At 37.3% G+C, this 12,341-nt stretch overlaps 1 protein-coding gene across 1 annotated transcript; it reads left to right on the plus strand.

The window, feature by feature from the left end:
* The first annotated feature begins 125 nt into the window (after positions 1-125).
* On the plus strand, positions 126-1,691 carry LOC145068915 (putative FCP1 homology domain-containing protein C1271.03c). Its single transcript, XM_079015887.1, has 6 exons — positions 126-509; positions 596-677; positions 767-833; positions 933-1,091; positions 1,189-1,249; positions 1,361-1,691. The coding sequence occupies exons 1-6, from the start codon at positions 254-256 to the stop codon at positions 1,546-1,548; spliced, it is 813 nt and encodes a 270-aa protein (XP_078872013.1). The 5' UTR covers positions 126-253; the 3' UTR covers positions 1,549-1,691.
* The last annotated feature ends 10,650 nt before the right edge of the window (positions 1,692-12,341 follow it).

Genomic DNA, 12,341 nt, shown 5'->3' on the forward strand with positions numbered 1-12,341 from the left:
ACGCAAATGTAACCTATTAATTTTTAATTTTTGTTAAGGAACAAAACTGTGATTTATTCCCAAAAAAAAAAAAAAAAAAAAAAAAAAAAAAAAAAACCCGATTAAAGGTGGTACAAAAAGTATGTTAATTACCAATAAACTTTTAGAAGCATCTCATCTCTCTTCTTCTTGAATTTCCAAACGACTGCTGGTGTTACAGTTGCCATCGATATAAACCGATCCAAATCACATCCAAACTCACCCTAAATCAAAAATGGCAGACAAAGAATCGAAGATCAAGAATGTCGATGTTGCTTCTGATAACAGTCGAAGCAGCCAAGAAGAAGAACAAGCTGGAAACGAAACAAAGATCGATTTGGGTATATCTTTCGATAAACTTACCCTCGGTCCTAAAAAGAAACTGCTTGTGATTCCTCTCGCCGGCATCATCGTTCATCGAGCCCATCGTTGCAGTCCAGCCAGTACTCCCAAGAACCGCCGCCCTGATTTCTCGTACGGAAATTTTCTGGGTGAGTAAAAAAATACCATGATTACATTTGAGTACAAGGGTATCAGTGTATAATCAAAATTTTGATCAAAGTGTATGTTTATACAGTTTACAAGAGGCCTTTTTGTGAGGAATTCTTGAAGTTTTGCTTCGAAAGATTCGAAGTGGGGCTATGGTCTTCAGCAATGGAGTTAGTACCATTGATTTCGTGTATTCACTTCCTTTCTTTGGAATATATTTGCTTGATTTCATGTATAATTGTATATTGATTTCTTTTAGGCGTAACATACAAAAAGTTCTGACCCATGTTATCGGAGAAGAGAAAAACAAGTTCTTGTTCACTTGGGTGAGTATGAACTCTAAACTCACTTCCATTACATTTTTTTGTAAAATTTTCGAATCAATTTGCTGTTTAGAAGTTTTTGATGTTATTTGCCTTTATCAGGATCAAAGTCAATGCACAAATACAGGGTTCATGTGTTTGTGGAACGAAAACAAGCCGGTGTTCTTGAAAGAACTTAAATACGTATGGGAGAAGTACTCGAAGTACTCGTCTTCTAACACGTTGTTGATCACGGATACTGAGAAAGCTCTTTTGAATCCTGTATTATTTTATAATTTTATTGTTTTGTGTAAGATATGTTGATTTATCATTTATGTGTATATGAATATTGACATTAATTCTTTCTGGTTTGTTGCAGCCCAACACTGCCATTTGCCCAAAGAAGTACGATATTGATAACGAAGATGATGATTTTTTAGGTAAAATGTGTAGATTTATAGTTCGTTTATGGATATTTTTTTATATATAAATGTGTTTTTTTTTTGTATGTTTTGTTTGTTTTTTTTTTTTTGTGGATAAATGTTGATTAGGTCCAAATGGGGAGTTACGACTGTTTTTGGAAGGAGTTGCGGAAGCTAAAGACGTGCAAAGCTATGTGAAAGATCATCCATTTGGAGAACCTGCGATTACACCTTCACATCCTGATTGGAAGTATTATTCCAGGATAATTCGATTTTTTGAGAAGAAAAGAAGTAGTGATACTGATCATAAGAATTAAGAAATGATATGATTCATACCAAATGGGTTGTCGTTGACTGGTTTCTTTAATTTGTTAGGGATATTTTGCATGTAGTTTTGATTGCATCGGATCCAAGAAAGTGTATTGTTTCTAATTAAAATGTTGGCTTATGTTTTAGAAAATTTTACGTATTTTGGATTTTTTTTTTCTTTTTTTGGTTTAATCATGAAGTCTTTGTTTTCAAAAAAAACCCACAGCATTTTTTAAAATTTTTTTCTCAGTTTTTCAACGTTTACTGTAATTTCTTGTAATCAACTATCTTTCTTCAAAATACAAACAAACAAACAAAACTTTTTTTCTCCTAATATTCAACAATTTTTTGTTTTTGACCAATTTTTTTTTGTTTACAATCAATTTAATGTTCTTGTTGCTTGTGTTTATTGTGTTCTTGATGGAGGAAAATTAAGGTTAGGTTGTATTATTTAAGAACCTTTCGAGTAAAATTAAGTGTAATTAAGTAGCTTATGCGATCATAATGTTTGTGGACATAGACTCACAAGTTGTAATTTGTAAGGGATATCACTAATTGCATCTCATTTTTACATATACATGGCCTGTGTTTTCTTCTTTTGTAAATTGTTGCTTAGAGTTATAATTGATTGAAATTTGGTGGCTGAAATTAAAGCAAGAACATGCCAAATGGTGTTCGAGTTTGAAGTAGTTCATCGAAGATTAGAGAATACATATTTATAGTGGCTATATGTGTTCAATTATGATAAGGATTCCCGCATTTGATTTGAAATTGAAGACCAAGAACCGGAATAGCTTTTGATAAGAAATTCATGTTATCTTAGCAGTGAAACTCAGTTGGAATACATGATAAGCTTTCCATATTACAACAAACAAGCCGTGAAATGATGAAAATCGGTTCCTGATAAGGATGAGATTTAGAACCAGACTGGAACGAGAATCAGACCGGAACCGCAACCGTTAGAACCAAAATATGTAGAACTGGTCCGAGAATCGGGTTCCGGGTAATTTGGGTTTCGGGTCCTTCGGGTCCGGGTAAACCGGGTTTAAGAATCGGAACCGTATTAGAAACCGGAACCAGTTTTAGGGACCGGAACTGGTTTTTATAAAAAGTTTAAAGCATTAATATCTCATTCGTTTGAAGTCGTATTGACATGAGGTTTTTTTCAGAGTGTAGTTTATAGTTTGTATATGATTTTATACTATAATTTTATCATTTTTGAGTAAATATTCATTGACTTGTAGTCCCCTAAAGTTGGGATATAAAAATGTGAATTTTCTGTTTCAGATTTATTTTTATATTTTGTGAAATTTTAAAAATACATATCTAATTCGTTTGAAGTCGGATTATCATGGGGTTTTTTTGAAACGTATACCTTAGAGTTTCTAAATGATTTTAGACTATAATTTTATCATTTTCGGCTTCATATTCATTGACTTACAATCCCCCAAAGTTGGGATATCAATGCTGTGAATTTTCTGTTTTTCAGCTTTATTTTTATGTTTTGTGAAATTTTAAAAATGCATATCTAATTCGTTTGAAGTCAGATTATCGTAAGGTTTTTTTTAACGTGTAGTTTAGAGTTTGCACATGATTTTAGACTATAATTTTTTCATTTTTGGTTTAATATTTAATGACTTACAATTCGCCGATGTTGGGATATCAAAGTTGAAATTTTTTGAAGTTCAACCACTTAGTAATTACCAAAAAATTCCGGATTTCCCAAGTTTTTCAGTTGTAGACCCACTTTATCCGGTTCCACCCGGCCCACTTTAATGCTTCTGGGTTTTCTGGTTCTAGACCTACTTTATCTGGTACCTTACCCGGAACCAAACCGGAACCGATTCCTATATACCAGTCCGGTTTCTGGTCCTACAAAATCTCATTAACCGGTTCCCAGGTTTTCTGGGTTCGGGTTTACCGATCCGGGTTTGGACCCACACTCATCCCTAGTTCCTGGTGTCATGTCGTTGTTGCACAGCAATTCAATAGGACATGTGTAACGCCCGGGTTTCAAAGCTAAGCATTTTAAATGATGTAATAGTCTAGTTCAACTATTGTAACTCTTTTGAAGTAATAAAGATGAAATATTTGAATACTATGTGAATTATGTGTATTTATGTGCTTATTACTTATTTATAAATGTATAATAAATAAAGGATAAAAATAAGCGTCAAAATTAAAGTGTGAGATAAACCCGATATCTTTACATAAAGTTGTAGTGGTCGAAACAGGGATTCCGGGGAAATAAAGAACGCCAAAATCCGAGTTATAACGAAGAAGTTATGACCCGTCGAAGTTTCGCGACGGAACCGGCATGATAACGGGGAGCGTAAATAGTGAACTTACGGTAGAGTGACTTTTAGCCTTAGCGATCTAAATGAAAGTCGTAGAATACATTCAACCGAGAGCGTACATTTAAGAACGCCCAAATCTGACTTCGTATGAGGAAGTTATGATTTTTCGAAGTTGCGGCTTAGCGGTATACAGCCCGAAGTTTGAATATCAGATCGAGCGGTTTTTAGCCGACACAACCTAAACGAGAATCAAAGATCTCGTTAATAGTAGCGTAACGATAAAAAATATGGACGAAAACGGACGTCGGATGAAGAAGTTATGAATTTTTAACGGACCAATCCTGCCCCGGCCTGTTAAAAATATAACTTTTAAAATAAAGTCAAAATTAGCCGACGGAGTCTAAACGAAAGTTGCAGAGTACATTTGTAAGACACGGAATCCGGAAGACCAAGATAGGAAAGGAAAACCCTAAGTTAAAGGGGTCAACTCGTCGAGTCCATGGGTGAACTCGACGAGTCGGAACGGGTTCCGCGTCGAGATTTAAGTGACGACTCGGCGAGTCGGAGGGACTGACTCGACGAGTCGGGTCTGGGTTGGGAAACCGTAATTTCTGTACTTGGTACCCTATTTAAGCATCATTTCAGGCCTCCACCCCAGCCTCCATCACTCCCTTTACCTACTCTCGAAACCCTAAGCCTCCATTGAAGTGCTCTCAAGCTTTCTTTGCCATTTTTGGGTGATTTGAAGCTAGAAGGAAGAAAGGAACCTTTGGTGATTCAAGAAGGAGCAGTAGATCCAGAGTTGGTGTAATATTTCATAACATTTGAAGGTATGAAGCTCATACCAAGGCCAATCTGAGTATTGTGCCTTTGAGGACAAAGAAGACTTCAGATCTCAGTACTTTTGGGTTCTAGAATTTCAGAGTTGTTAGCTTTTTCCATACATGGCTCTATTCTATGTCATAGACCACCATTTTTGCTTGGATTTGGTGTTTTAGCTTCATAACCCTTTGCATGCACGTAAACTTAGCAACTTTACATGTGATGCTAACCTTAGGAGTCCAGATCTACGATTGGGAAGCAATGGAATGGACTGAAATCGACATAATGAAAATGATGAAGGTGGACTCGGCGAGTCTGTTCTTGGACTCGGCGAGTCGGGTCGAAACCCTAACCTCTTCTGGATGCGAGTCGAGTCAGTAAGTTAAGGCGGTGACTTAGTGGGTTGGTCAAAACCAGGACTAGGACTCAGAAGTTGAAGGACTCGACGAGTCGCGGGGCGACTCGACGAGTCAAGTCGTGATTGCGGGGGTTTCTGAATTCATGAACTCGGCGAGTCAATAGGCTGACTCGGCGAGTAGGGTCAACCTGGAAGGTTGACTTTGAACAGGACTTTGACTTTGACCAGGGTTTACTTAGTTTGACTTCTGGAGGTTAGGTTAGGACTAAGTGTTATATTGATATTGAAGCTCGGGGAGCTATTGGAGCAGCGGTTGGGGAGTTGTTAGATAGCAGTCAGAAGAGTATCAGTCAGAGCTTCAACAGTGCAGGTGAGTTTTCCTTTTTGTGTGGATGGGTCTACGACCACAATGCCGGCCCATGTAGATATGAGTAGGAAGACCCGGGGGTCAGCCCTAGGCACTGTATGCTAGTATGATATTCAAGACCAAGGTCTAATGTCAGCGGGCGGGTGCCCAAGGATGGATTTACATGATAATTTATACTTGTTCTCTATGTGATACATGTATGTGCCTGGTAGGGAGGTGAGTGTGGGCGAGGTCCCTTATCTCACCAATAGCAGAGGGTGGAAGGTGTTCCATACCTCATTAGTAGCAGAACAGGGGCGAGGCCCGTGATAGGAGTGGAGTGATGTGACATCCCCAATTTCACGGCCAAAAAAGACCGATATGTTTATGCTTTATTTTTAAAATCAGAGTAATCTTTTAAAGAAAACAGTTGCGGAATTTGTTCCCAAAACAAAATATGATAAAATTTATCAAAACAATTCTCAAGGAGAATGTATTTTCATTAAAAAATAAAACCTCGGGATGTCATGTTCCGATACAGACCAAAAGCATAAACAATATAAAATAGACCTTACAACAGTTATTTATAACTACTGATCTTTAATCCAAAATCTCTCGTCAAGTCCACCAACTTATACCCTTGTGCCATTACATGTAATGTAAAGAAAACTGAGTGGATCGGGCTTGGGAGCCTGGTGAGCATATAGGGTTTTCAACCCACAATAATATAATTATTATATTCAATCATCAAACAATCAACCCAATTACCCATCCCCATTATCTTCGTTTATTCTTAAGTACCTTCCCTAAGGAATTATCCTAAGGGTCATTTCCTACATCGTATTTACCTCTCATCTTCTTACATCGCATTTCCTTTATATATATATATATATATATATATATATATATATATATATATATATATATATATATATATATATATATATATATATTCGTTCCTAAAGCATGAATACGCAGTCACAACATCGCCTGGACTCGTAACTCATAGTAAGGGTTAGGCTATCATCGCATGAATACGTAGTCACAACATCGCCTGGACTCGTAATTCATTGTAAGGGTTAGAGTATCATGGCATGAATACGTAGTTACAACATCGCCTGAACTCGTAATTCATCACCTACAGGTTATGAGCCTGTTGGTGTTTCCACGGGGTCATCTAGAATAGTCCGTGGTCGCCATCTATACTCTGGTAGATGACTACATCGCCAAATTGCCACATCGCCGGTCAAGGTTATGGTATCTCCTCTCATCTCACATCACATATTTATCATCACCTATCTCTCATCACCTAATTATCATCACCTATCTCTCATCACCTAATTATCATCACCTATTTCTCATCACCTAATTATCATCACCTATTTCTCATCACCTAATTATCATCACACATCATCTAATTCATCTACCCATGTTCTACCCAACATATTTGTAGATATAAAATACATATACAGATTAACTCATTTAACACGTATATAAAACATCCATTCCACACTCATCTCAAATAAACAACAATATATAAACACATAGCACGTATTTCATAGCAAACACTTAATATATATATATATATATATATATATATATATATATATATATATTAGAAGAAAGTGATCACATACTCACCCAAAACATATACTTAATACATTCACACAATACTTGTATTAAAATCGTGTTATGAAAGGGACTATACACTCACATGTATAAACAACTTTATATTATACACAGCACGTATTTTATAAAATACTTCATATCTATGTGTAAGACGAAAGTGACTATACACTCACTTGATCAGAAGATGATCGGACAACACTACGGCTCTAAGAGTAGTATTCTTTGGTAGATCTGGAAGATCTTCACAAAAACCGGGCTCCTCGCGGGCAGAGCTTCGGCTCGGGAATTGCATTTCTCGGGATCTTCGGGCTTCGAAACTTGCTTCGGATCTCGGGATGATACCGGGGATTCAGGGGTACTTCTTTGCATGTAAATCGATGCAATACAGGTGAGAGATGAGAGAATGAGCAATCAAACTCGGTTGGCCCTTCAAATCTATTTATAGGGCAATATCTATTCAATAGAAGCCAGTCCAATTTCAGTGATTTTCAGACTTTTCCGAACAAGTTTGTGTACATTAGGGTTTACACTTCAGGAAATATCAGGAGAGTGGATGCTCCTGGGTTTGTGAAATTTGAACATTTCAAGTTTCATAATGTTACAGTCCAAGTTCGAGAATAAAAGTATTTTCTGTCAAAATATTTCAGGACTATAAATAGTTTTCTGAATTAAATTAATTCATTATTCACAATTCCAACTAGAGAAAAGCCATTTTCTCTCTGACGGATCTTCGGGTTTTTATCCCAGATTGTGAGTAACTCTTCTAGTAGTGTTAGAATACATATTAGATGCTTATAACATGATTTAGATGGCTAAATCATTAGATCTAGGAGTTTACTCCCCAAGGTGTTCTTGGGCGGTTAACTCCCGAAACGAAGCCAAAAACCGACACTTGAGTTATGATAAAGCCTTAGACTATTATGTATGCAAGTTAGGGACAAGAAAACATGCACAGATCCACCCAATATTGGGAGTTTACGGCCCAGAACTCTCATAGGCCGTAAACTCCATATTCTAACCCAAAATGGTGATTTGAGGACTTAAGGACTTTAAGGCTTGCATCTAGACTATTTTCCCAAGTAGTATAAGGTCTTAAACACATCAAATGGCACAAACAAAAGTGAGTTTACGGCCCAAGTGAAGCTTAGGCCGTAAACTCCATATAAATGGACATAATGGGTGTTTTCATTGCACCTAAAGCCCTAGACCTTTACAAGAAATTGTTCCACATAAAATAAAGGACCAAAGCTCACCAAAATCACTTATCAAAGTGAGTTTACGGCCAAGAGAATGCTCTTGGGACGTAAACTCAAAGGAATAGCACCAAAGTGTGCCTAGGGTCCTCATTTACCTTAAACAATTGTCTAGAACATGTCCTTCAAAAGCAAGAGGCTTGAAAACAACAAAAACAACACCCCAAGGGAGTTTACGGCCGTAAACTCCAAGGGGAAATGGCCTTGAGGCCGTAAACTCCTATTTGGAGTACTTGTAGACCTTAAACCCTTCCAAGGAATTAGCCACTAAGTTAGAATAATTCTAGAAAGCATTTGGGACTTCAAAACACACCAAACACACATGTTTGGGAGTTTACGGCCGTAAACTCAAGAGTTTACAACCTTAAACTCCATGTGTGATGGTTTATAGACAGTAAACTCTCATATAGGGTCCTTTGGAAACCCTAAACACAAGTACCCTGTCCCACAATAGCTTAGATGAAATCCTTAAGGCTTAAAACACTTATATAAAGTGTTTATTATGTCTAGGATGTCTTGACATTATCAATTAGTCATTTGAGTCTAATTGAGTGCATATATGTGTGATTATATGTTCATTAGGATCGTAGTGTGTGCACAAGTCCTCGCTTGACACCTAGCCATCCTATTCCGTTCAGTTCATTCCAATCACCAACTACAGGTGAGTTCATACCCCTAATCAATGTTTTAAAATGATTTTAAATGCTTTAATGGGGGGAATACAAGTAGAAACAAACATATTATTAAATCATTGATATGTATTTTATAACTGTGTTTGTCATTTAACAGATTTCACATGCTACAAAATGTGATGCATGAAATGGTTTTACATCTTAAAAGCACATTGTTACCAAATGTTTTACCTTTGAAATGTTCATTAAAATGACATCAAGTCATTTCTAATTATTGTTCAAAACTCATAAGATGTCTTACAAAAACCATTTTTCATTCTTGAACTAAACTATGCATATACGCTTATATTCTTATATACGTATTGATGTAATAGTTTACATATTTCATTTAGTTTCCCACACTCTTGAGTAGTAAGAGTGTACAAACCTACATGATCATCCAGTCATATTACAGTAAGTTATCATAGGGATAATTTGAAGACATCAAACATTACTTCTATTACAAGGAATCACACAAGAGTCAGTTCATTCATGAGTCTATACTAGTACATTACCTGATACATGAGTACTTACAGATGTTTACCTGATACATGAATATGTTTACATATACTTACCTGTTACATGGACACACATACATGAATACCATGCAGGAACACTTTTACATAGGTGCGTTATCCTGTATTCACTTACCTGGATACTTGTACTTAGAACTACGAAGATGATTTATTAGTATTTACTGTGTAAATTGTCTTTCCTATCTCGGTTCATGGGATAGCTAGGCGGGACTTACCATTCCGAACCCCACTGATTAGCACCAGTGGTCGATGAACATCTTCGGAGGTCTAAGGTTACTACTTATATTAGGAAGATCGATTTGGGACTAACCCTTCCACCCACCTGTTGCTGCTACAGAGGACAATTGGACAATCTTCGGATGTTCATTAGGTTATACATTTCGCTTAATGCGATGTTGTGTTGGTCCTAGTACCCAGTGACAACACTTACAGGAGTACATTTTCCTGTTTACTTTATTTTGTGATACATTCACATAAACGATGAGTTAGACTAAGCACTTTTAGTACTAGTCAATACAAAGGAAAAACTATCATTTTACAAATAGAACATTCGGGTCTTGGTAGAAGACTACACTTCATACTTACAAAACATTCGGGTCTTGGTAGAAGACTACACTTCATACGTAAAGAACATTCGGGTCTTGGTAGAAGACTACATTTCATACTTATAGAAAATAAGGGTTTTTCTAGGGATTTCATATTTACCTCAACATTTTCATTTAAAGGTTATCATGGCCTTCATAACAGATTTTCACAAACAAGGCAATGACACTTATATACTTATGAATTCACCAGCTTTAAATCTGATACTCGCTTTCAAAATAACTTGTATTCTCAGGTCATCGGTAGACAGGTACGGAGGCCAGGTTTTGAGAAGACGGAGCAGACAAGTCTCGTCTTTTATTTTGATTGTATATTTTTGGTGTCTTATTACAATGAAAAAACACACATGTATTAAACTTTACTTATAATGCAATGGATGATGTTGTTGCTTGTTTATTATATTACACTGTTGTGATACTGTACATGACGTCCTCCACCCCTGAACGTTTCCGCTGTTCGTGGTTTTGGGGTGTGACAGATTGGTATCAGAGCATTGTTTATAGTGAATTAAGTATATCAAACCATAAAAGATATACTAACTATAAATATATGGGATTAAAACACTCTGTATCAGAGTTATACTTTTAAATAATAAAATATTTAAGTAAGTATACGTGCCTGCATTCATACTAAAATCAGTGTCACAACGACAAGAACAAAAGTATTACGATTGTTGAATATCACAAGTAAGCCTGGGGATATATGGTCAGTCTTAGGAATGGCATAGTCTGATCAACTATGCTGGTCCAAGGAGTGATTAGAATATGCCCTAGAATGATTGTGATATGGAAACAAGTCTAAAAACTTACCAACCCAACCATAAAGGAATACCATATGGGTATTTGATCTTACTATAATTATCTTAGTAGTTCGTCTATTTTAGCTATTCCTTATATCCCTTTTCTCGCGTAGATTAAAATGGTTGGATTTCACCATGGCGATCCATACTTCCCAAACCAAGGCAATGCTGGTTGGCTTGAGGCTGAACCAGAAGATGGTCACCCAATTCCTTTGGATGATCACCATTCTGAAGGTTTTTCTGATAGTTCTGACTCGGAGTCAGAAGTCAACAACCTACCCCCAGCTGTTCAAAACCCAAACCTGAACCCTCGCCCTGTGTTTCAAGGACCCACACCTCTGTGGGCCACTAACTTGATTTCATGGAGTCATGAACAGGGTCGGCCCATTCCCTACAATGGAGACCGAAGTTTCTACAACCTCACTGAAGGAGGTTCTGCTGATAGAGTCCTACCAATCATGGTGCGTAGGATTTCTCGGAACTCGATAATAGCTCAGGCGACTATCAATCAAGTTTTGGAAGTTGACGCCAACTCTGGTGTTAACACTGTCCACATTCGCCAACTAGAGTCTGCTCATGAAAGGACTCTGGTCCGCAATGCAAATATGCAAAGGGAAATTGCTGAAACCCAAGCAGAAGTTAGAGAACTTCGAGCTCAACAAGCAAGGTCGGACAGGCGTATAAGGGACATTGAACGTCTACTGTCGGGATCGAGGACTCATGCTAGCAGTTCTCGTCGCTGATAGAATCTCGTCGACTCATCTTTTGGATATAACCTAGTTTATGTAAAACTTTGGTCTAATTTCCTATCTGTATAAATCTTAGACCTATTAGATCTTGATCTAGTCTTAAGTCTGTCAAAATTTTCCATCTTGGTTGATGTAAGGCCTACTCCTAGGCAATTTTTCCCGAACTTGTTACATCTGTAATTCCAGTATTATTGACAGATATCAAATCTTATGGAAATTATTATCCAAATGCTATCTTCTTCATTTAATCATACTATTCTTTATGTTGTTGGACTATGGGGATTTAGTCCATGAGACACATTCATTTATCATTTATTCTTATCCATGTCGTCATCTTTTAAACATATAGTTAAAGATGCCGCCACGCAGGAATCCAAGGAGGAACCCAAATAACGCAGCACCAATACCACCACCTGTACCTCTTCAACCACCAAATCCTTTTGATGCCAACATGTTCCAGGCAGCTTTCACAGCAGCAGTTGCAGCTGTTGTGTCAGCAATCAACGCTCCTGCCCCTAGTGGATCGGGAACAGGTGCACCACCCTCGAACCACGACGAAAGCCATGGACACCCTCGGGAATGCACCTACAAGGACTTCACTAACGCCAAACCCCGCATCTTCAACAGAACTGGGGGTGTTATGGTGTTGAGACAATGGATTGAGAAGATGGAATCCGTCTTTGAAATCTGTGCTTGTCAGGAGGGCAGCAAGGTCAAGTTTGCAGCTTGTACCTTCTC

The sequence above is a fragment of the Lactuca serriola genome, chromosome 1 (genome assembly GCF_051521515.1).
Source record: "Lactuca serriola cultivar US96UC23 chromosome 1, Lser_US96UC23_V15, whole genome shotgun sequence".
In the NCBI taxonomy this organism is placed as follows: domain Eukaryota; kingdom Viridiplantae; phylum Streptophyta; class Magnoliopsida; order Asterales; family Asteraceae; genus Lactuca; species Lactuca serriola.

What these genes read in the sequence shown, in the direction of transcription:
- LOC145068915 (XM_079015887.1), top strand. Translation starts at nt 254, where the DNA reads ATGGCAGACAAAGAATCGAAGATCAAGAATGTCGATGTTGCTTCTGAT. An exon ending in CTATGGTCTTCAGCAATGGA is followed by an intron (nt 678 to 766) that starts GTTAGTACCATT and finishes GATTTCTTTTAG; the next exon opens with GCGTAACATACAAAAAGTTC. An exon ending in CGAAGATGATGATTTTTTAG is followed by an intron (nt 1,250 to 1,360) that starts GTAAAATGTGTA and finishes AATGTTGATTAG; the next exon opens with GTCCAAATGGGGAGTTACGA.